Source organism: Diuraphis noxia, unplaced genomic scaffold (assembly GCF_037042655.1).
Source record: "Diuraphis noxia isolate RWA-SAM2 unplaced genomic scaffold, SU_Dnox_SAM2 contig0004, whole genome shotgun sequence".
NCBI lineage: Eukaryota > Metazoa > Arthropoda > Insecta > Hemiptera > Aphididae > Diuraphis > Diuraphis noxia.
Window position 1 is genome coordinate 70,603,629 of NW_028301714.1, and position 26,584 is coordinate 70,630,212.

At 26.8% G+C, this 26,584-nt stretch overlaps 1 protein-coding gene and 1 pseudogene across 3 annotated transcripts in view; both read right to left on the reverse strand.

Annotated features, from left to right (window-relative positions):
* LOC107168240 (neuroendocrine convertase 1-like) overlaps positions 1-5,967 on the reverse strand; it is a 30,165-nt pseudogene extending 24,198 nt beyond the window's left edge. The window contains exons 1-2 of the transcript XR_016191706.1: positions 5,850-5,967; positions 3,799-3,981 (exon numbers count right to left, since the gene is read on the reverse strand). The product of XR_016191706.1 is annotated as a neuroendocrine convertase 1-like (transcript). The remainder of the gene's footprint in view (positions 1-3,798; positions 3,982-5,849) is intronic.
* Positions 5,968-10,826: 4,859 nt separating this feature from the next.
* Syt4 (Synaptotagmin 4) lies at positions 10,827-21,228 on the reverse strand. 2 transcript variants are annotated; one of them, XM_015517568.2, is made up of 9 exons: positions 21,080-21,228; positions 16,531-16,787; positions 16,353-16,462; positions 14,672-14,788; positions 13,463-13,679; positions 13,237-13,395; positions 12,914-13,040; positions 12,401-12,594; positions 10,827-12,212 (listed from the first exon to the last, which is right to left on the reverse strand). In XM_015517568.2, exons 1-9 carry the CDS (start codon positions 21,150-21,152, stop codon positions 12,090-12,092), a joined length of 1,377 nt encoding a protein of 458 aa, XP_015373054.1. In that variant the 5' UTR covers positions 21,153-21,228; the 3' UTR covers positions 10,827-12,089. The 2 variants fall into 2 exon arrangements, with proteins under 2 accessions (XP_015373054.1, XP_015373046.1); XM_015517560.2 differs by having other exon boundaries at positions 16,528-16,787.
* Positions 21,229-26,584: the final 5,356 nt, after the last annotated feature.

Consider the following 26,584-nt stretch of genomic DNA (forward strand, 5'->3'; position numbering starts at 1 on the left):
TAGTTATATGTTATCACATATCTCAAAAAAAAAAAAAATTAAAACTCAAATTTTACCTTAACTTTTCTTTAAACATTCAAGAAAACATAAAACTCAACTAATATTTTTCTCATCTTAAAAATTACTCAATTACTCAGTTTACTCAATAACAATTACTCCGTTATAATACGGTATAGTATGGTTAATATTAATCAATATGGTAATAAATAATAATTATGCTTGTTATTCAACAATCAAAAGCAATAACTTACGTAAACTTACTATTTTATGTATACAAATATTAATTATTAGGTTCAAAATGTATATTTTCAATAATATCCATGTTGATTTTATTTTTTTAATAGACATTTCAGTATCCATATAGGTTAGATAGATATCCGTATACATATAGATATGATTTAAAAGTTATTATATTATATTTACTATGAACAGTTAGTAACTATGTACATAAAATAACTTTAGTGTTTATGTTTGTCTTAAGAATATCAAAACGTTCAACGATTAAAATTTGCTACTGATGTGGCTGAGTGTATTATCGTCATCGGGTTTCTATCTTTATAGTTTTTTGCTCTTTCGAAATAGTAAAATTTTATTCATTACACTTACTATAAGTTATACGTCAACTTTGACTAGTATTCAATTTAGTCGATATTATTTATTAAATCGTTTGTATCATGACTTATATAATTTTACTATATTATTAAGAATTTGATATTTGTATAATTATAGTATCCATTATGTTATCTATACAAATTTATTTGTAAGCAAAAATAAGAAGAAAAGTTTTAGACGCCTTTAAAACTTTAGAACTCTTGTAATAACCCTCAATGGCAACTGCAGCAACATATGTGTTCACCTCGAAGACATTTCACTACCGATAAAGTTTTTAACAATAATAGAAATCTGAAGTCTCTCATTAATTGACAATTGTGAAACGAGCGAAAAATATAACTGACAATAAGCACACTGTGACCTGAGTTATCAGTCAAGTCAGCTATTGTCTATTGTGAAAAAGTTTACTTGTTATCTTCCAGCTACAATAAAAATATATCTTCAAACAAAAAAATGCTTATTTAATAATTACTATTTTGAACACCTTTTTAATACCCCTCAATTAGATATTATTAAAGAGCCTTGATATTGGAGAGAGTGGCCAACTCGGTGAACGTTTTTTATTGGCTGATTGTTATCATTGATTATATAGACACCATTAATCGTCCAAATATTTATACTTTATGCTTTAGCTTATTAAATTAATTTGTTAAAATTGTCCAATATTAATTGAAAAGTAAATATATACCACTGTGTTATACTTTCAAGTACTGCCTAATACTGTATTAATGTATTACTGTATTAGTACCTATTATGATATTGCATTATATTATAAAGCATTTTTATTTTTGAACTCAACAATATAATATAGGTACATATTATTATGCATACTTATTATAACCATGAAGCATTAAATCAAGATCGGCAGAGATGGTCTAACACACAATTTTGGCATTTTAAAATAATTATGTTGATCATAAATGTCAATATAATACGTTTATTTGTTATTCATATTAATTATATGTATACCTACTTAATTTTGGTTATTTATTGGGTATATAAGAATGCCTAGTTGTTGTGCGCATATAGTTGTTCGAATAGAAGTGAGAATAGGTTCACACGTTAAGCTAATAATATATTCCGAATAATTTTAATTGGCCTATTGATTTTATTTGATACCGATTTTAAGTGGGAAAAGGGTATTTTATTGGAAAGTATTCAATAGAATAAAATAGTTTTTAAAATGTAGTTGAATACTTTTTGATCAACAGTATTTAAAATATGTACTTATTCAATACTTGTAAAAGTATTTGAATACCAATACTCAAATACTTTACAACACTAGCTATAATAAGGTTATAAGCTAAAAAATCAGTGTATAATGCCCCTAGCTGAAGTGTTTAAATTTAAAAAGAGGCGAGAAATGTTTGAACGATTAATGGCTGGTATAGCACCAGTTGGCCACTCTCTTTAATATTAAGTCTCTCTAGTAATTATTATTTGGTTTATATTATCTACAAAATGACATTCTTATAAGATATCATATTGTTATTGATTTATTGGTTTATTGAATAAAACTATGACGGTTAATATTATATACTTAAAAATTATAACCTGTGTAAGACAAGCAAAGTAATAACGGTTTAAAACCTCCTCTGTTGTCGGATTAATAATAAAAAATAAGATATACCTAACCTATATACATTATACACGTATAAAACAAAATTTGAATTTACAAAATTAACAAAACGAAAATTTCATATTCATGAATCTTCATAATTTCTACATAACAAGTGAACAATTTATTATAAAAAATATTTAAATATAGCAGTTTTCTAAAATTAAAAAATACTACACAATCCTGCAGAACGTTTAAAACCATTTCAGAAGTAATTACATGTTATAACTTATAACTAGTCGACTGACAAGTGACAATTATTATAAGTAGTGTATTTTAAATTTAGTATCAAAGCCATGATATGATAGAAACCCATTTGTTCATTTTACAAAGTCATTAATAGCAATTATGTGTAAGACTAAATATCAAAACAAACAACTAACAAGTAAGGAAAGCGCGTCTAAAAGTAATATGCCAACTTTCTAGTCTCCATACAAGTAATTTATGAGTGACAATAAATAATTAGACACCCATTATCTAACACCTAATGTAATTTTAGACATCAAATTCGATATTATTACTTAATTTACTTTACTAAAATGAGGTAACATGTTTAAATATTAAATAATAACCATAAAATATAAAATATATCAACTGTTATTTGAAACTAGTAATAACAGGTAGGCATTTAATAATATGAGTGAGAAAATGGCAAAAGTTTTTTAATTTAATTTAATATAAACATATAATCATACATAGGTATAGTTTAAAAACACTGTGAGGGTGGTTTTTCGATTGCCAAAAATAATTATAATTTGAACAATAACATAATTCTCAGTACTTGTTGAAAACTTAAATTCCATTGACGCTGGTTTGGATTAGGACGTTTTTGAAAAGAAAAAATTACACCTTTTCTGTGTTCACGGCATTTATCCATTGTCACAAACAATTCACACTTTTATAAGTCCAAATAAATTTATGTATATAGCTCATTCGAGTGCAGTATTCGGAGTATTCTAAGAGTTATGCGATTCGACCGTTTGTAACTCGTGATTTATGACGATTCACTGTATGCCTGTATTCTGCAATGTTATGTGTGAGACTGTATTGCCTTTTCAAAGAAGCGTTTTTATTTTTTGGCCAACACAGGATTACAGGAACATAACACTTTATAAGTTGAGATTGGATGTACTTACGAGAGCGTATCCTCCATTCCTCCTTCCATCCCCGTATAAAATAAATGTCTTAATATCTAAGTATGATGAATAATATAATTGTATAAAATTGAATAGTGTAATCTTTTGTTTCAAAATTAAATTTAATCATCAATAAATAATCCGATGATTAAATTTGTTTTAGTATTGTACTTTACTTAAATTATCGATTTCATTTAAATAATAAATTGTATTTGTCTACCTTTTCACTGGCGGTTTTCGGTACCTGATATTCCTACTAAACTGTACATGGCCAACTACTTAATAGGTACTACGAATAGTTGTAGCTGAAATAGTTTAGTTATAGTTTAAGCATTCGTCATAAAACGCAGACGTTTGGCATCTTATCTCCGCAGTATTTAATACGTATAATAATTTAAGCTCGTCGGTGGTATATTTAAATATCTACGTTACCGGTCCGTCGTATCTCATGCCGACATTGCGAGCCACTTCTCTAGCCACCACTTCACCCAAAGGTACATGCACCAACCATTCATTGGTGAAGTATTTGACTCCCGAATCATCGTAAGCTGATAAAAAGCATACGTTTGATACCAAAAGAAGCAGCGTGCTTGATAATTTCATGTTTACAAATAACTGCGAGAAAAAAAAAAATTTTAGCACTCAAACTTACTGAAATAGCTTTGACGGTTTGCATACCGCCTTTATGGTTGGTGAACATATATGCATAATGTATATATTTATATATTTAGTATAAACATATACTAAATAAATATTTTTTTACACAGAGGCCATGAGTTGAGTTCAATTTAGGGAGAAGGCTTATCCTAACTCTTTAAACCCTTCCCCTCAAAATCATATAATATAACAAAATATGATCGTTTAAATTATCATATAATAATTATTTATAAAATCGATAACAATTTTTTTGTCAACATCAAAAATAAACCTAACCATCTGCAACAACAGCAGCAATAGATTTTAAGAATATTGTAGTTATTTGTTAAATACTTATCAATAATCATTAAAAATGTATAAGATTGAATGTCAGATCTGCTATAACTTGTATTTTCAACTATTATTATACAGTTAAAGTTATTTCAAAGATTTTTAACAGTAATTAAATTTACATATAAATTATGAGTATTATCTGTGTAAAATATTACAACTTAAAAATGATAATTTAACCACATACAAATTGAAATATTGTGAAATACGCAAAAGTATAAACACATATAATTTGGATTATAAATGATATAACATCCACTAACTCTAATATTAAATACATCACAACAACAACAAATCGGGTAAGTCGTGGATGTCGCTCAGCTGTACAGTAGATTACAATCTACTACAATCTACTACACAATGTTAATAAATGTAAAATAAAAACGAATTGGTTTTAAAACCTACATTAAAGTAATCATCAACATATTATAAGCAAAAGACATTCTCTCAATATAAATTATAATATATCAAAATTTATGGGATAAACCATAAGTGGATATTTTATTTTTTATTTTAGCCAACAGTATTTCCTTATAGTTTGTATTTGGTGTTGTAACTTTTTTTCTTCATAGATGGGTATTTGTGGTGACAAACTGACAATCCCTCAAAAAATAGGCTTGTTTGTAATAATCCCAATTTATTGATAAGATTTAACGTAAAAATCTTATAAGTTGTAAACAATAATGTCAACTAAATAAAAATATACTGAAATCACGCATATATGAGTCACAGGCTATTCTGCAAATTAGTAGTTTATTACCGATTTTTGTTAAATTTGTGAAACTATGATTATTTAAATATAGAGGTAACGTTTATGAAAATAATTGGTATGATAATCATGTTATATAAATCACCATCATTGTAAAACCAACAAGAAATCTCAGACTTTGATTTGGCACGAAACTTTTGAATCTAAAACTTTGTGATAGTGACATTCGAATATGAAACATAATCAATAATTCACTCAAAATCAGTGAATATTTTATTTTATTGTTTTTTTTTTATTAATTTAAAATACATCTACAATCTATACAAATTTTTGTACAATAATTAGATTTGATAAAAAAAAGAAGAGAATATAAAATGACGGTGAATATTAAGATTGGGAAGTTATCCATTAATAACACCCAGCTAAATTTTATTGTTTAAAGACTAAAGGTTTCTATAATTGTAAATATTTTGTATACCTATAATGGCTTAACAATATATTATTCTGATTATAAAATCGCAATTAATGTTTTTATACATAAAATTTAAATTGTTTTCTCTCAACATAATGAAACAGTTATGAATTATCATAAAATTAAGTTTATTTTACGAACGTTAAAAGACATTAAAAGACAGTTCAGTTTAATATTTGAATAGATATTTTATAACATTTTATAAATAACATTAACTAACATTAACTCTATGAAACTGCTCTCGCTGGAAGATATAAAATTCTAAAATATGCATCGACGTTGAAAAACATTAAGAAAAATATATTCATAACTAACCTTTCGAGCTCCTGGTATGCGATAGTAGTAATTTTACGCAAAATTATGTGAATTATTTTTTATTTTAATAACATCGCATAAAATAATCCTTGAGTATTAAACTACAACTGCGTTCACATTTGTTAGCAATCTTATTTATACTTATTTGATAAGTAATTTATTTTTATTATTATCATTATTATTATTATTGTTATTATTATTATTATTACAATTATCTGCACACTTGTGTTACATATTTGTATTCAATTTTTACCAATTGCTGTTGTAAGGAGTTTACAAATGCGTGCTTAATGCACATAAAGTTCTATGAAACACATTTGCTCCTTTTATGTTGATCATTATTATGGTTAGTATGGTATATCATGAATAATACATTTCCCTTCACTAATTGATCGTTATATTTGTCTCTGTCACTTACATCAAAAATAACTTATTAAATTTACTTATACTAAATTATATATGTAATCGTTTTACTCCAAAAAATATCGAAATAAGTATGTTATTTGTCTTAGAAGAGACATGTAATATTAATGCTATATGATTTCGTAACCATTTTCGCAAATGGAATTGTTTTTTAGCTGAAAAAACGCAAGAGCAAATTCATTAATGTAAGTAAGTATTCAAAAACAATCAATTAGATTAAAATATAATTTTCGCTATCTGTATAGTAATGAATAATGATATAAGTCAGTAGAAACTATAAAATACCAACGATATAATAATCTATATAGAATAATGGTGTTGCGCCCCCTCCCCACCCACCACCATTTGACTATAGTATATGTAAGGGCATACAGGAAACTAATTAATATCAACACATATTAAACCTTTTTACAGAGAAATGATTTACTTAAAAGTTAAATTGCAGAAATGGAAATTAGTAACTTTCTTCCTTTTAGTCGCTTCTTAAAATAATAAAAATTTATTTGGTATAAGATGTTATGCCTTTTTTAAGATATTTTTCTTTAGATAGGTTTTAAGATCCATCTTAAATATTATAGTCTCTTAATTACCTTAATCCTACCTAAATATTTACACTATATTACCATTATTGTGTTTACTGCTTCAAAGTTTATAAAACATCACATAGGTATTTTAACTGGTTTGAATTTTTTTTTTTTTCAAAAAGAAACACAATTACATTACATTTTACATTTTTACCATGTGGTTATTTTAAAAATTTTGATGTTTAATTATTAATTATTCTTTATGTAATATTCAACAATTTGATATATTTAATAGAAAACAGAAAATAATTGATTGAAACAAATGATTATTATTTTTTTTATTAATTTTCATTTAATTCCTTATAAGCTTTGTCACTTAGATTGAAATATTTCGCACCATTTACATGTATTAGTTAGTTCAAAAAGTTGATTGAAAGATTTTATCTATGGGAAGTTTGAAGTCTGTTCGAAGGGCTTTGTTTCTGACAAACCCAGGTGCATTTGTAAATATTTGTAATATTTTGGACCGAAAAACTTGAATTTTATTTATATGAGTTTCGACACGGTTACCTATAAATGAGGGCAGCATAGAATAATAAGAGCCATAGAATTTGTTTGTGAAGATGCAAGAAAAAGCATTTCCAACTCGAGAGTCTTGTAGGTAGGGTCGTGTTGTAAGTCGTTAAATATCCTTGGTGTAGTTTTAAAGAAACGTGTGGGTTCCAAGTTAACTCCTTAATATTCTATGATTGTAGACCAGGAAATATTATCATCATTCATCAGTTCAATGTCCAGGTAGTGCAGCCACAGAATAGCTTCGTCTGGTTCTGCATATAACTTTTAAAGATTTCCACTGAATTTCCTCGCCTTACATTCTCTAATAACGATTATTTTAGATAAGTCAAACTTCGAAATCCTATAAACTACGTTAATTAAATAAATATTCACATTTATATACATGTATATTGTATATACTTAAAACAACACACTAACACAGTACATTTACTATCTACAAATAACATATAAATAATGCAATAAGTAAATATTATAAAATGCCAAAAAGTAACTCAAGGCAGAAAATTGGAAGTCGCCCATTGGTAGCATATCATATCATTATCATATAGGGTATGACGATATTTCAGGGAGGGAATAGGTCTTACACTAAATCATTTCAATTTTCTAGGCAGGTTACCTGGCATACCAGAAATCGAATGGAAATATTTATAATATTTTTAAATATAATTTATATTATTAACGTCCGTACAATGACACCATGCGTCAATCCGTAACGCGTGTTTTGTAGATTATTCTGTATACGTTGATTGTACGCTATAACTAAAACGATAAAAACAGTTATTATATTTACTTCTTGACAGCAAACATGCGGGGTTGTGAATCCCAAAGTTACAATCATTTATAAATTACTTAGTAATCACAGTATGCTAGAAAAAAATCCTGGTATAGCACAAACAAAGCAATTATTAATATTCATACTGGGCTTTCCATCAACGGAATTGAATAAAAATGATACAACTTTTTCCACCTATAGCAACTATTGAAATATGTTTCTTGTATCAGCAACAGCAGCAGAACAATAATTTATTCAATATGAGTCAGCTTTATGACCGAATCGGAAATCATTTTTGATTATCTAATTATTTTAAAACTGCACATTTATATAGTTATCCACTGCAACTTAAGTTGGCTAGGTAATTCATTTTTAAGACACTATATAATAATATGTATCATAGGCAATAAACGAAATTTTTCCTTAAGTGTATTTTTTTTCTGAAGAAAAAAACGATTTGTACATACATACATTTCCTCAATAAATTACTGCGGTAACAATATTCACTATAATAACGTGAATATCATTTTAAGGGGAGTTACACCCCAACAATATACATTTATGATATGCGTATTTTTTTTATTAACATAAAGGCTTCAATTACTAGGATTATTAGCCTATAATTATATGCGTATTTTGTATTGACAGTATACGTCATGTAAAGAAAAAAAAATGTTCATATATTCAATAATAAGTGAAGCTTCCTATCGTTTTGAGTTCTTGGGTAGATATACATTTAATATATCCATGTAAAAAAATAATAATTAAATCATACGATTTGACTTAATACATTTTTGATGTACAAAATATAAACACATTAAAATCCGATAAATAATCATTAAATGTTATTAATTATAGGAGGTATATAGTATTATTAGAATACCATCTACTGATCTACAATTGGTTTTGTTTTTGACTAGCAATAGGTATCAGGTACATACTTGCATAGGCACACAGTACTCGAGTCCTGTATAATTACATGTATAAATTTACAATATAATATTTAACATAAACTATTGACGTCATGATGGATTATTTCCCACGCAAATCATACATTTTGCTTCAAGCTCTACAAACAATAAAAACTAGGTAATGAAAATACGTTGTATTTAAGTAGAGAGTGGATCGTTGCGGATAGTGTAAAGAATCGACCAACATTTTGTCACTGTTTATGAATAACTAGAATGTTGGTAATAATAATTATATTTCTTCCGCTTTCAATCAAATCATTGATGAACGCCAACTATAATTTTGAAACAACAAACAACATGTTCCGAATAAGCAATTTATGTCGGTCCGTCGTCGTGGTGGAACGCAGGATCACATCCGTCTGTGTTTGTACATTTGCGAGTTGACGTTTCCTCAATCACGGAGATAAAGAGCTAAACGCCCTTGGCTCACCCAAACTTTTAACTAAACAAATAAAACATAATACTATTATCAGGATTCAATTGCATAATTTACATAACCGATATCAATTTCCTCTCTAATTTTATCATACCGTTGATTAACTGCTGCTGTACATGAATTATTGTGACAGCATATTTAATATTATTAATTGATTTAACATAAAACCTCGCGTCTAATATAGTTTAAAAACGCATCATGTATGGCTACGGGAAGATTTTCCTGTTGATGATTTTTAACATTGAACATTTTAATATTTCAGTTAAATGTTTCAAAATGTCACTAAAATATTACTTTAAAAATTCAGCGACAATATTTCGTGTTATTTGTACGCGTTTTCGTGATACACCCACTGATGAAATCATCGTTGCGCTTACGCCACAAATAATATGTGATATATCTATAATTAATTATTAAACTATTTATTAGGTACTCACAGTGGTACCTATCGGTTGTACTTGTAATTTAATGTTAAAATGATAAATATAATATGTGTACCTACCTACGTAGATTTTAATGAATTGGCCATGGTCAACTTGACTGAGGTATGCGGAAGTTATCTGGTTAGTGGTTACAACAATATTAACGCAGTAGTATAATAATAAAACTATTGGACTTTTGTTTAGGAATGATAGGATATTATTTGAGCTTATTTATGGGAGTGCAGAATGCTTATGAAATTATTAATATTAGTCAGTTGTTGAGATACCGCTCGAAATTTAAACAGTTCTTTTTTTTAAATTCAAAGCACCCAATCTCATCACTATTTAAAAAAAAACATGACTATAACACGGAAATTCACTTTATTCACTTTAATAGATGGCAGATACTTACATAATTTCGGTCGGTTGGCACAAAATATTTAATGATCCTCACTATTGTTACCAATTACAAATTATTAGTTATCTGTCGATTACAATTTCATTAATTAACGAGAAAATATTTTATTTTATTGGATGAACCTAGCCTTGACGATTAGGTACTTCATACACAATCCTAGAATTTTTAATTTACTTTAAATAGAAATAAATACTTTGATTATTATTATACTATATTTATTATACTAATAATACTTAAGAACTTTTAATAATAATAAGTGTTATGTAAGACAACAACAACACAAAAAATAATCAACAAGAAAAATTAAATGAATTTGAAATTGTATTTGTCTTTGAATTTGTATCTCATAACATTATGTTCGATATGATATTGTGATAAAAATAATATATCGAAGTAGATGTATATTAAATTTGAACGAGAAGAAACACAAACTAATTAATGTAGGTAATACTTTATTGTTTAAAAAACTATTTTTAAATAATTATTTTTTTATACTTATCCAACTAATAATAATATATACCAAATAAACAGCTATATCATAAATATAAACAAAAAACGTAATTATGTATACTATTTCCTTTAACATATTATTAATTATAATTATTCTAAGCTATAAGTTGTAATATATTTGCTATAAATAAAAATAATAATAAAAATGATATTTTAAATATTAGATATGACTACAAAAAATGTATAATAATAATATTATCAAATAAACAGCTATATCATAAATATAATATATATATATATATATTATATAGTTATGTTATTATTATAATAATAATTGATACTTCCATATATTTTCTTTTTTGTTATGCATAGTGTTTAGTAGTATAGTAACTATATATACTTATACATTTATATTTATTTTGTGGTGTGTGTCGTGTGTGTGAGTGCGTGTTTGTGTATGCGCACGCGCAATAATTAATCATTCTTCTAAACATTTTATAAACGAAAAAAGACGGTCGATAAATAATTTATACATCTAGGTATATTATTTGTATTAAATGTTTTTTTTTATATTGTGTAATAGCACATTGTGAATATTATATTGTTTGCATGACAACTTAGCTTACCTACATTACATCATATCTATATTCTTAACAATAACACTAAATGTTATAAACTCATGCACAAGCTGTTTTATATTAAATTAAACAAGATGGATTTTAAAACATGCGATGTTAAATTGGCCGAGAGATAAAAAAAATAATGGTAATAAGTTAGACAAATGTCGACTGCACCACATTTACCTTACTATCTTCAACAATTTGATTTTGTTCTATTTTTAATTTCATATTATCTTATTTGTTCGTTTTTTTTTTTCATTTAAACACACCCTGTTTGTATTTGTCAATAATTTTGGTTCAAAGGTCGGCAATAATAAAATAAAACTTAATAGTACCTACACTTCACATTTTGTGTCGATTCATGTTTACCTATAACATTTCCTATGAATGTTTAATTTAACATAAGGTCTAAAATGGGCATATAAATATATATAATAGGCCATATTGTCAATTATACGTTTGGACAATGTACAGAGTATATTTTGGAAATTACTATGATAGATTGTTTCCATATACATAGAGGTAAACTTTGGTACAAAATGGAAATCAAAACCAAAAATTATAGGAAGAGTATAGATAACAGTATTTATTCTTGTTGTAATATCTTTTTTCTTGGTTCGCTGTTGGTTTAGACAACCAATTTATGCCAATCAGCAATTTGCCTTCGTGGAGCATTCATTACTTCTTTCCAGTGACGCTCGGCGGTAACAGATGGATTATCCGGGTGTCCCATTAAAACTCGTCCAATAATCTAAGAACGTTAACATTAATTATTGTAATTATATACAAAGATAACCATTTTAACACTGCATTTTAAACCCAAAATAAATTTAATAATTATTTATTAAAAACAGAATTAAAAGTGAAATATATATATATATATTTATTTATATATTATTTACCCTATTGGGAAAAACTATATTTTTTTAAATAACTCACTTCATTTTTAGTGACTCTGTCATGATCGAAAACACAAAACTCAATACACACATTATGTAAATCAACAACGGTCGAAGGCAAATCAAACACAAATGATTCGTTATAAACAGGGTTCAATGTACGTTTCTTCATGTGAGTCCGTTTCTTTGATATGCGTGTTCCGTCAACTAAGAAATTTATCTTCACAAATGGATCTAAAAATAAGATATTACATCAAATATTAAATTATAATACACATTTTAAATAATGGTTGCACTTCTTAAATACAATTTTTGAAGTCCAAAATAATTTTTTTAATGAAAGCTGTTTAAAACAATAAATTTAAACTAATGCAATATTTTGAGATAAAATTTGATGTTAAACTATGATGAAATTAAGATTTGATATAGTATAACAAACAAAATGTTTTTTGACTTAAATCACGTTACCATTATTAATATATTACATGAAATATAACTTACTATGACTACCTTACTAAAACATTTTACAATTTATTTAAGTTTAAAAACGCACCAGCCAATCCAGTCAGGTCCATCTTAGGTAAATTTCTAGCCTTCAGCACAACAACTGTAACTCTTCTGGTTGCTGGTTGCCAACATAAAGACACCAATAGCTCTCCTCGATTGGCGATTTGTGACTGCTAAAAAGCAATGTATAAAACAACATTGAATCAACTTTTAAATAAAAATGTACGTTGATTTATGAACAACTTATTTATCAATTTCATATATTGGTAAAAACTAATTAAAAACGATAGTATTCATTTTAATGACATGGCGTAAAAATTGTAAAACAATAATAAATAATAATCTTTTATTTTTGTCATATGAACATACTTTGACACTGCGAAGTATGATATCCTTTTGAATAGAAATTTGTTCTTTTTCAATCGATTCCAACACATCCTTTTCATTCAGTGTAAAGAAAACTTCACCAATTAGACTGTCTCTGGAGTAACGATCAAAACTCAGTATGGCAAAATGTAATGTCATAGACTAAAATAATATTATCTTTTTATATAATTTTTAAACAAACAATATTACAATAATGTTATCTTATTACTTGAAGTTTATTAGTTTGGATTCCGAAGAATGTAAAGTCTTCGTCGTACACCGGATTCCTTGTTTTCCTCAGTACTCGCGTTTTAACTTTATGTTCCTTATCAGGCAATAACTGCAATTTTACGTATGGATCGCTAGTACCGGAATTTTTATCTTTAGGCGTTAAATCCATGCATTTGTTTATGTTAACCAGAAGAACTTTTTTGTCTTTCTTATACCTAAAACATGTTACATGAAATTGTCTTTAAAGCTATATTTTTGTTCTTAAAAATTTCATTAAAAATGTAATCCTAATTTCTAATTTTCACCAAAAAATTATTTAATATAAATTTTATACCTTCAATAACTACTTCCATATTTTACCATACAACTTAATTAAGCCAAGTTTAAATATTTTTAGTTTCATAAGTTTTTCACTGTTTTTATCACATAAAAAAGTAAGTGAAAATGAATACCTAGATAACTACTTTATTTTTATTCATTTATAATGTAAATGTTGCAATTTATATACGACATTTTCTATAAATATCCTTCCTATATGAATTATTTAGAACTAATTGTAATATAAAATGTAAATTATTCTAGATTTAGTTTTATTTTTTTATTTTATTTTATTAAAAAATATAGGTGTTATATTATTTTATAATTATAATTTATAAAGCCTTAACTACAATAAACAAAAATTTGCTTTTATCTTGTTACAAAAAATAGATAGCTAATTACTTTTCCCACAGTAATCGTTAGATAAAAAAAATTTTGTTGAGATAAAACTGTAAATGGTTCTTTTAACAAATGTCCCAAATTTATTGCTTACAAATAAGTTTATATGACAGAGCAGTCAGTAAAACTTTGTATATTACAATAAAATTAATTAATAAAACAGGATAAAAGATAGTTACTTCATTTTTAATTAATATTTTTTTTTTTGGCAGTTTAATAATATATAATCGATTTTATTAAATGTCTGTTAGCTTTTCAAAATAAAAATAAAAATATTTTTTGAAATTACACACTACCTAACCCAATTTTTACTCTTTTTGTACACCTAATGAATCAATGTAAACTTAATTAAATCTGCTCTAATATACATTATGTACTACTTCAATTAATAACAAAATAAATCGATATAAAAGTTAAATAGGTTATTAATAAGTGATGGATTATGCGGTAAAATTCATATAAAATAATTAATACATGTTTATAAACTTACCGAAGTTTGAAAAAAAGTATTCCCATTTTACCAGGTGTATCATTTGGGCCGGTTTCATGTTGTGGCTGATTATTTTTTGACGATAACTTATTATCTGTTTCATTCTCATGAACAACTCTATGAGTAAATATTTATAATTATATTATTTTAAAATATATAAACAATTAAAATAAAATAAGTAGCATATACCTACAGAACTTAAAGGCTACAGAGTTACAGGTCTTACAGATCACAATCACATTGTGCAAAAAGTGTTTTAACTTATACTATCTTTTTAGATGCTATATTACAATAATCGATTGTCAAAACAAAAATTAAATGGAAAAAATGTCTCTCTAAATTTATTTCCACCCTTTCCTAGCTAGTTCAAAAATGTATGTGCCCTTTGATCGATCCTGTCAGCATAATTTTATACAAAATATTTATAAGTTATAACTATATGTATAATTATATATATGTAAATCAGTAAAAAAATCTGTCAAAAATTCATTTACATTTCGATGAGAACTATTAAAGATTTAAAAAATTAAATTTACGTCTCGAATGAAACTCTACACTCAGACCTGAACATACCGTATGTCAAAGAAGTCGCAAAAAATCACTACCTTAAATTCCACAACAGGCTACAAAACCACACCAATCCCCTCATTAAAGATCTTTCATCACACTCCCTTCCGGGTAATACGGTAAGGAGACTCCAGCGTAAGTGGCCCAGAGACTGGTTAGCATAATACATAGAACTATACGTTAATTATAAAAAAAAAAAAAAAAATTCTCGCCGAAGTGCTGTTGCTGGACAGTCTCTTCAATTCAAGATTTTCATGTAAAATAAGAATAGCGTTACATATAAATTGAATGCTGTTGCGTTTGTGTTTGTATTAATTCTATTACTATTGTAATTCAAATATCTATTAAGCTTATTGTACCACGAGTACAGATTGTTAAATGTTCTAAATTCAAAAAAAAAAAAAAAAAAATTAAATAAAAAAAAATTAAACTAAAAAATATTTAATCGCAAAAAATAAAACTGTATACAAAATACAATATTTTATTTTTTTATGCTTTACCAAAAAGTTTGTAATACTTAACAACTGTTATACTTCAAATATTTATAGATATGATTAACTAGTTTTTATTTTTAAGTAAGTAACCATAGTACTATATTGATTCAAATCATTAGAATTTAAAAATAAAATGTTTTCTTCTAAACTCCAAGACCGTGTAATTTTACTTTACTTATAAGTTATAAGTTATAACTTGTAAGATAATACCCAATTATGTTGATGACATATTTTTCCCCGCCAATATAAAAGCTTATAAACTAATAATAAACTATCCTTGAAGTCATTAATATTTTCCATCTTTTGTGTGTCTCTCTCTACAAAAACGACCATAATATAATTCAATATACAAAATATCATGAGTATCGCTATAATTCATCTATAATACCCTTATGATTCCATTGTTGTGCTCATTTTCAATTTTAAGAAATATTTTTCAATTAATTTCGGATCGACTCAAATATATAATACCTATTGAATTCTTTTAGAAATGTATATAATATTTTCTATAAATTTACAGATTCACCAAATGTTAATTATATGCATTAGTATATTAAATGAGGTAATTTTCAGTCCTTTGACACAACATTAAAAATGTAAATAATACATATTTATCTTACGACAACGTGTGTGTTGGTGGCTGCACAGTTTTTTGTTCACAGGTTGGACTTATAGTTGGTGAATGTCTAGACGTTTTCTCTGATCCGGTGGGGCTTATGCTGCCATCACCCTTAAAAATCAAATATTTGAGTAAATCTATGTACTATACAAAATACCTTATATGAATATTATTACAACAGGTGTTTTGCTGCCTGTAGGACTTGGACTTTTCTTCAAATAATGTGATCCAGTTGGGTTTTTGACGGCCTTCACTGCTGTAGTCGGTTTTCGATGATAAAACGCCAAATGTGGCTCAGATGCTGCAGTAGGGAGTTTACTTTTGTTTTTGAACCATAACAGTTTTTTCTTAGCGCAAATATGACATGCGGCAATCAAAATTCCCAATACCATAACTGCACATCCACCTGTATACAACATTTCAGTTGTTCCATAATCTGAAATAAAATATTTTTTTTCATAATAAAAACTTTTTTGAAAATTACTAGGTATACATTAATTTTGAATGAATTTATACTTTCATAATTTACTTTTAAAATATACTTTCGAGATTTCTAAATCCTAACACATTTTATAAACATCTACTATTTTGTTCTTTTTCACGATATAGTTTAATATAGTACCTACAACGTATGGTATTTTATTAAATATAAATTTATAATGTGATTTATAAAATATGTTTTGTTTATACATTCTAATCAACGTTAAATTATAGAACCGCCAAATAAAAATGCAAAATGTATTGTTATAAAATATAAGTGGTAGTAGATAAGTACTATAATCTTACAAATAATATTTATATAATATATATTTAATGATTTGTACCAATATTTTACCAATTTACAAATTACCCATACCAGAGTCTAATAATAATAGACAGTGAAGATTTAAAATATAAATACAGTTCAAAGTATAATTTTTATGATAGTCAATAAATAAAACGTTATAAACAATTTTTCGTGTTTAATACTTCTTTCAGAGAAATCAAATCAATAACAAAAATAATCATGATATTTGAAATTTAAATACTGATAAATGAAAATTATAAAATTGTCGAAAAATGTTTGTAAAATTCGTCATATGGGTAATAAGTAATTACTTCTTAATTTTAAGACCCGCCTACATTGTGGCAATGTGATGTTTGATTAGGTTAGGTTAGATTAGGTTGATTAAATTTCGTCAAACAAAATTTACAGCTTCATCTTGTTTTAATTTTATGAGAAGTTTGTTGAAAAATCTGTATATTTTTTGTGTCTACCCTCCGTAAAGATAGAAGGTACACTTAGAAACATTCTTAATGAGTTTAATATTGTTTAGTATAAAATTGTCACTATTTCGTGTAATTTTACAGTTAATTACTCGCATATTAATAAATTAAATTAGAAAATTAAAACAAAACATAAATCGAATAAAAACATAAAGAACTATATCAGCAATTATTATTTTAAAAATAATTCAACTTAATAAAACACCATAAATATTAAATTTACTTAACCTAATTTATTTGAAAGAATGTTTGTTGTAGGAGATAATCAATAATAAAATAACTTTTTAATTTTATCCTAGGTAAGTCCAATCTTCTAAAAGGTTTGAGAATTTGTATAAAATAAATTCATACCTGACGTGTCTTTTGAGCCTATTTACAATTTAAATGTCGAATGAAACCCTGCAGACTATAAAACTAACAATAATTATTATTTCTAAACTAACAGATTATATAGGTATATTGTATAGAATTAAGCTTTGCTGATACCGTTTATTTTACTGCAGGATGTAAATTTAATTTAGTGGATTTTAATTAAAATATTATATTTCGGTTGTTATTTGTTTATTACAACTCACAAGGTAATTACTATTTAAGCACCACAGAATATCAAATATAGTATAATTATTTTTGATTTGTAGAAATTACGACTCAATCACACCCTCTAGTGATTGGTTAATTGGTGTGCGTGGCGTTGTTAGGTTTGTTTTATTAATGAGAAGGGATGCCTTAGTGTGGGAGAGATGGGAAGGTTGATCATCAAAATCGTCTGCACTACCCACAAAATATATTGTTATGGTTAAATATTTACCGTATAATATTACCCTAGATCTGTAATCGTAAAATACAAAATCACAATTTTTAAAAGAATATTGCTTCTTCTGATAATTATTAAGTTATTTTTAAAATAAATATTTAGGTATGTTTTACCTATTTTACGTAAAACAAACTCTAATAATTACATCGTACAATATTTTTTCTTTTAGCAATAAATTTATTAAACGAATTGGAAAATAAAAATAAAAAAGGAAGAAAGTTGGAGACCGAGATGCTGCGCAGTAAGTATGTGTCGAGTATAACTCGTAATTTCATAAATAATAACTGTAATATAATATGGGTTAAATTTGAATTTAATGATAATTTATTGCTAACTCGTAAATCCGAAAAACGATTCTGAGCAAAGACGATTTGTCAGCCAATATATATTAATACGTATATTTGATTTTTATTATATAGGTATTGATATTGCTATTAAAGGGATTTATTTTATTTTACCATTAGTAATATTATGAGGTTGAAATTTTGGAAAAAAAAATTGCATTTGAAAATGCAATTGTGTGTATAAAACTAAAAAATATAATAATATTCGTTAAAAATTTAAAACAAAGATTTCACGAATAATATGTTTAAATTACAATGCCTAAAAAATAAATGTTATCTTGATATTTTGAAATAAATATAAAATAACTTATAAGGAACTTTATATATACCTAATAACTTTTTTACCTTTTTTAATTTGCTTATCGAAGTTAGTAAAAAAAATTTCAAATTTCAAATTACTCAAAAATTTATCAATTATCATGTGTATTTGTGTATAAAATAGTAATTTATAAGCCCTTGGAAAAAATTTCAAGTATCTAAGACTTAGATCCTAGGATAATTCGTTTTTGAGTGATATAGTTATGTTTAAATAATGGTTTTGCTAAAAAATCTCCGTTTATCCTTAATTTGAATTTTATTTTACTGTTATTCTTAAAAATACTGTGAATTATGAATTTTAACCCAATCTTCTCTCCCCCCTACAAAAAATTACCAATCGGATTCAATTTTCTATCAGAAAATATTGATAGAAAATCAAAGCAATGTTACTCATCTAAAAGTTAATAGTAGAAAAAACATATTGTAAAATCACCACTCACTGCACTCTGTTCAGAATCTAAAATAATATAGGTAATAGACACCATAAATCGATAATGTTGGTTGAAAATATACAAGGTAAATAAATAAATAATGAACTTTTTTAAATTATTGAAACCTATTTAAATTTTTTATAAATTTAGTTAACTTTTAAATGAAACATAATATAATATAAAAATCTATAAAATAACAATTAACATTCAATTTCTACTGGCTACTCATCCCAAAAAATGTAAGAATAATCTTGAGAAATTTCAAAAATAATTTTCCCTAACATTGACATTTTAAAATAAGTTCATACTGTAAGTATAAAAAGAAAATTAAGGAATCTGAATTCTGGGTGAAATCTGGGGTGATGAAAAAGATACGGTGATTAAAATATCAATGCATTTGTAATATATTACATACCTACTGTAATTATAGAACTAACAAAATATTACAACAACATATAATTATTTCAAAAAAAATGAAATAATATGGATTATACTTGTGTAATAAACACAATGCAAAAAAAATTATATAATATGCACTTTGAAAATGTGTATTTTCATCGAATTAATGATTTTGTATAATCCAGGAGATTCAGATTTTTATTTTTATTTTTTATCATTTTTTGTTAACATTTAAACTTTTATAACAAGTTTAAATGTTAACAAATGAATAAATTCAACTCTAGGTACCAGTTTTGTAACTTATATTTAGCCATTAGTATGGTTTGAATGTATATAACCTAAACTTATGGAACTATTAAAATTAGATTAATTTTAAAATACTATGTAGTAGTTCATTTATTTGTTTTACATATATTCTATACATAATTATTATGTCATATAGTATGGTAGATTGACGCATATTTCCACATAATTCACATAAACCGTATTAAACCTTTTAAATCGATAAACTGAGAATAAGTCCCACTTTTTTTCCGAATTTCAACAAGTTGTTCCGTGTATTTCATACATTACAAATTGGATTTTAATTCGTTCATACAATAGAAACATCAAACATATTATTTAGTTGGTTGTTAAACTTAAAAGAGTTGTTGTTTGTTGTACAACGGAGCGGTGTATGTTCATTTTAGAAATTTATTTTTGTGATACATAGTGAAAAACGAGAAAGTCGAAACTTGAATGAAATCAACCTATTTAATCATCGATATGATCGATATATCTATAGATTATGTTTCACACTTGAACACCTGTCGTTAAATGATACTAAATCCGGGGTAAACATAGTATATAATAATAAATAATAACCATCGATCAGATATATAGGTATATATATATTGTATTGATATAGCAAATGCAATTTGTAATATATTCAATTAACGTTGTCAAAAGTCACGTATTGGACAGGACGTTTAATTTCTCCCGGCGAGTCGCATTGCCTATACTTTTTTCGTATTAGTTATTATTATAATATTTACGCGGCGTTTTTCAAGGATTTCGACGTCGTCGATTACCAGCCGCGAATAATAATATGATAATATTATTATCATAACGCGCAGTCTAATATAACGACATGGTAATCGATCGCCGAGCTACTCACTTGCGAATAATACATCGCCGTGTTCGGTTTTCTCGGCCACAGGGTCTTGACTCACGAATCCCGTGGCAGGCATGGCGTACGGACCCGGACGGACGCGCGCGGCACAACTTGCCCAAGAACCGCCGGACGACTGTCGTGTCCCGACTTCCCGAGCGCCGCGCCGCGAAGGATGTCGGGCGGACGGGGTTGGCGGTCGGGCGGGGTGGGAGATCCGGTCGGGCGGTACCGTGGCGGGGTGGGGGAGGGGGCGAGGGCGCGCTCGATAAAATGAATGATACACGTTTCCCGCTGTATATCGCGCCACCCGCGGACGACGCCGCCGCCCGACACCACCCGCCGCCATGTGCACAAGCGCACAACCGACTTTACCGGAAAAAACACACACTTGTTAAGCTCAAAAAGCTTGGACGTGGGCAGTTAGTTTACACGAATCGCGCGCGGAAAATCGTCCGGACGTGTATTACAATCATGCGCGAAAAAAAAATTCACCTCAACATTTTTTTTATAAATATATTATATAATATATTATAACATGCCTATATCGATACAATACTGTAATATATATGTATATATCATATTAAGTCTCCAACTGTCGGTCAATACGAAGACTTTGCGCACTGTATATACGCGTGACATTTGCAGATATTATATTAATGTCGTGAATAATATTACTTATAGGGATCTTATATCTTAGATCCTTTGATCCGTTATTTTCCCTTTTCGTCCGTGTACAGAGAGATGCGTACCGAGGTCATCATAATAAAAAAAAAATATTAACGATCAAACTACCTTGAATGTCCTCGTTCACATCTATAATTTATTGGATATTGATTTTAATAAAAATAAATAAATATATTTTCTTGTCAAATGGACAATGGTTTTGTGTTATAATGTACCTATTGAAAATGTATGACTTATATAAGCATTCAAACTATATATTATTGTAAATAATAAAATAATAACTTCTAGCTTTTGCGCTAGACTTTATGTAGTCATTCGCCCATGCAAGTTTTTCACATGCCCGACACGTTTCATATGCAAATCATTTTGAAGAAAAAACTTTTTAAACTATATTGCGCTTTACGGAATACATAATTATATTCAATAATCGTTAAACATTGAAATGTGTATAAAATATTCTGTGTTTTTCAGTAATATTATCATTTGAAAATTTATTTTAAGGAAACAAAAAAGAACGAATAGGGTTGGCAAAGTATTCGAGATCTATACTATATACATTATACATAGGTAGTAGAGTTATGATAATACCTAAATATTATATTTCAAAAGAAAGCGGCATTGAAATTATTTCAAGCGTACTTAAATGTCAAGACTGAAAAAACTACACAACAAAATATAGAATATAATCAAATTATATTGATTATTGGTTTGAAAATGTTACCACGAATAACAAGATAGCAGCGTAGTAGATACATGCTGTGGCTGTGTCATTCACAATAAAGCATTGCGATTGTTTATCACTAGATAGCGATAATAAGTTATAATCCTTAGGCTGTATAGATAGACAAGCTTGGGAATAAATATTAGTTAAAATGTTTAAATTATGTAAAAAGTTAAGTTGATTTTAAACTTAGAACTCAACTTTTTAGATTTGATTTTCTTTTGCTTGATTTTCAACTTAACTTATATATATATATATATTTTTTTTTATATATAAACTTAATAAATAATAAAAATAAATTACTCTTAATCAAATCCAAGTTACATTAATTTATAAATAATTAAATTATAAATATAACACAATCATTATTTATGATTAACAAGTCAATTGTAAGTTTCCGTATTATAACTTTTAACTGAGTCAAAAAACAATTTGAATAACTATTAATTTTAAACTTCTTAAATATTTTCGATCAACTTAACTTAAGACATTTAAAATTTGCCATTAAGAGGATGTAGCACCCGCAAGACGTGTTGCTTCAGTCTTACAAACGTACATAACACATTTTACGTTAAAAAATAAAAATAATCAATTAAACAATGTTATTATTAAAATGAGAGTGAATTAATCTATTAAAAAGCATAACAGAGCTAGGCTTTTATATTAATATTTTTACTGAGAAATAAGTTGTATGGAACTGTAATCATTGTCATGTCTCATGTTCAACCATGTAAAATGATCATTACTTACTTAAAAATAAGAATATAAAAGGAAGGTATATAAACCATAGAAATAAATAAGTAGTGTAATATTTTCTACTCTTAAACGTGTAGTTACAGTACCTACACAATACGCATGTGCACAAAAATAACTCATCTTCGTTCAATCTAAATTATTTTATGTATTGGGACTTAAAATTATTATACCACTACAGCTAGCACATAATATTATTAATCACTGCACACAATGATATTTTCAAATATTTATATTAATTTGAAACTATTTATACCAAGAAGGCAAAAACTGGTATTTATTCACACCGCTGTACGTTACTAAGTTATAATATTATAAAATTGTTTTTTTTTTTTTTATGTATATTAAAGCTACCATAACACTAAAACAAAAATAAAATTTCTAATAGGTAGCAATATACCTAGTTGAAATATCCTTAAAAATAAGACAGTTAGGGCCTGTTCAGTATCTTTTATCGCACCCGTGCAATGATTTATCATTGAATATAATATTTTTCGACTGACAGTCCTGTTTTTCATTTATATTGTATTACAATGTTTCCTATTTTAATTAAATAATTTTTACGATAAAATAAACATTTTTAATGTCATTTTTTTTTTTTTTTTGTATTTTTAGACATAGGTATTTGTATAATTTTAAAGTTTTTTTGTACATTTTTAGTTCATCGAATTCCGGACTTGAATTATGACACAAGTCCCAAGTAAATATTCATATGAACTGTACACGAATAGTTTGTGGAATCGAACAATTGTTTACCGAATGTCCTTATGAATTACAGCATATTTATATACGCTGTTTTTTATGTGCCATCCTTGAGTTGTTATCGTAATAAAACCTACCTATATTAAAAATAAATAAATGTATGTCCCGGAACACGTCATATGTTATACTACGATATAGTACACACACAATAGCGTATTTACGGTGGTATTATACCAGGTTCAACCTCTCCCCCAGAGAGAAAAAAATAATTACTCAATGATAAATCAATATTTCATTACAAGTTTTCTGTTAATTAGGCATTTAATCCCCCCCCCCCCCCACACCAACAAATTATTGAAAATACGCCAATAGGTACACAAACTGAAATATTGTATGTTTTACAAAGATAATAAAATGCTTAGTCCTTTACAATTCATGTGCTTGAAAATTCACTACTATTTTAAATTGTTCTTTTTCGTTTGAGTATAATTTTTTATATAGTCAGAAAGTCAGAGATTAGTCTCACATCATAAGGTTACTAGTTAGTAGGACAGGCATCGCACATACTAAATATATATCCAACAAACTTGTTCGAATTATTGTAGGACATTGTTGAAGCACTATTCAATTTTGTTGAACTTTATTTTAACTGCTAGCAGTTTTTAATTTTGCATTCCCAAAAAAAAATATATATATATATACACATAAAAAATACTTCGTTGATACATTTTTTACCGAGTTCAAACTTTGAAGTTCAAATGCTTTATAATAAATACATTAATAATATCAAATTAATTTATAGTTATTAGTTTATAACATATTTTATTTTCAATCCCTAACACCTAAAAATATAATATAGACTTAATATATTAAGAAAATATCAAAGATGGTTGTCAACATTTCGTATTATAAGCGTTTGATATTTGTACTTTTGCGGTAATGTGTTCCAACTCAAAAAACTGAAAACCATCATTGATTTGTTGATTAAAGTTAGTTTGCAGAAATTTCTTCTTTTTTTTTTGTTGCAAAATGTAATTACTGTAGTATACACTGCGGTTTCTCATTAATATACTTGCACCAACTTTGCTGTTGCATTCCAACGACAATCAGTCTGTTAGTTCATAATGCTAGAATGCCAGATTTCCAGGTTAGTAAATTAAAAGGCTTGTTTTGCCTACCACCTACATTGCATCAATGTATGATTTTTATTTTATTTAGAGGAAGATTCATATAATAATATTGAAAACCTGGTATAACGATTCTTAGAATTGAATACGATGTAAAATCCCATAAATAAAAATATGTTCTCAAATATTATACTTATATTAAATTAACTTATTATCCATATAATATACTGATATTGTCTATTTAAGTACTCTATTGTAATTTACAAAGCTAGGATTCGTAGTAATACTATCCTCCGTTAATCATTCAAGTCTCAAATGCCCAAAGTGACCGTTAGTCGCATTACACATGAATACGCGTAAAACAAGTATCAATTCCTACAATCCATGCAGTATCCGCGGTTTAAATATTTTTTTTACATTTATTTAATGATATCCCTTGGCATCGAGAACGTTGGGATAATCATTGCAGGGTAACAATCATTACAGTACGATTTTTTTTATAGTGTTATACCAGTGTTAAGTGCTAAGGCCAGATAGTAATGTGATTTAAATATTATAGTTATAATGTATAATGTAATATTTGTATAGAAATATAGAATCGTATTATAATAGGTATTATATTGATTATATTGACACAAACTGTACGCTTGTACCACGCGTCGTTAGATATACTATAGCGCTTGAAAAGGTGAATATATAAATATAGTATTATTTTTCTTCACAAATTTTAAGAATTACAGATTAAAGTATAGATACTTAAATTTATTAGCTATCATTTTAATTAAACTATTTTTTTTTACAAACTGAAAGTCTTTATCATCTAATGTACATGTACAGCAATGGGAAACAAAAACATGAACAGAAAAAAACTCTTCTTCGTAGGGGGTACGGTCGCACTTATGCGGGAGCCACCCCACTGATATATAATAGGTACCTATAGTTCATACATATGGTTTTTATCCATATTAAACTCTATCCATATTTCAACTCTGTAATAAACGTAAAATAAGAATAATTCTTTTCATATTGTTCTTGTTCAGTGCGAACACGGACAACGATTGTATGCGCTTTTAATTGTGTGTGTGTGTGTGTGTGTGTTTTTACTTTGAGATACAAGATCGCTATGCCCAATGGTAGCAATTGTCCACTTACTATGTGTATCAAACTTCACACAAAATGATTTTCAATACCTATCAGCCTATACCCACCAGATATACTCAAGCTATTCAGGGGAAAAGTATGTGATTTATCAGTCGATACACTTTAAATATAAGATTGCTGTCACTAGTAATGCTCATTGCTTATACATTTAATAATGAAATTAAATATGATTAATGTTGTAAAATGTAATTGGCTTAAAATAATAAAGACTAATACGTATTGTTAAAATTATAAATAACTAAAATTGTTTTCGTGTTTTAAAAAAGAAAATTTATCATTCATCAATATATTTTAAAATATTACTATACAAACAGTAAGTAATGAAGGTGATTTCAGAAAACATATTTTTACTTTATTATA

Coding starts and splice junctions, on each gene's coding strand:
- Syt4 (XM_015517560.2), bottom strand. CDS start 21,152: ATGCCTGCCACGGGATTCGTGAGTCAAGACCCTGTGGCCGAGAAAACC. Junction 13,396..13,462: donor TCCAAACTAATAAACTTCAA/GTAATAAGATAA, acceptor ATATTATTTTAG/TCTATGACATTACATTTTGC. Junction 12,213..12,400: donor ACAGAGTCACTAAAAATGAA/GTGAGTTATTTA, acceptor TAACGTTCTTAG/ATTATTGGACGAGTTTTAAT.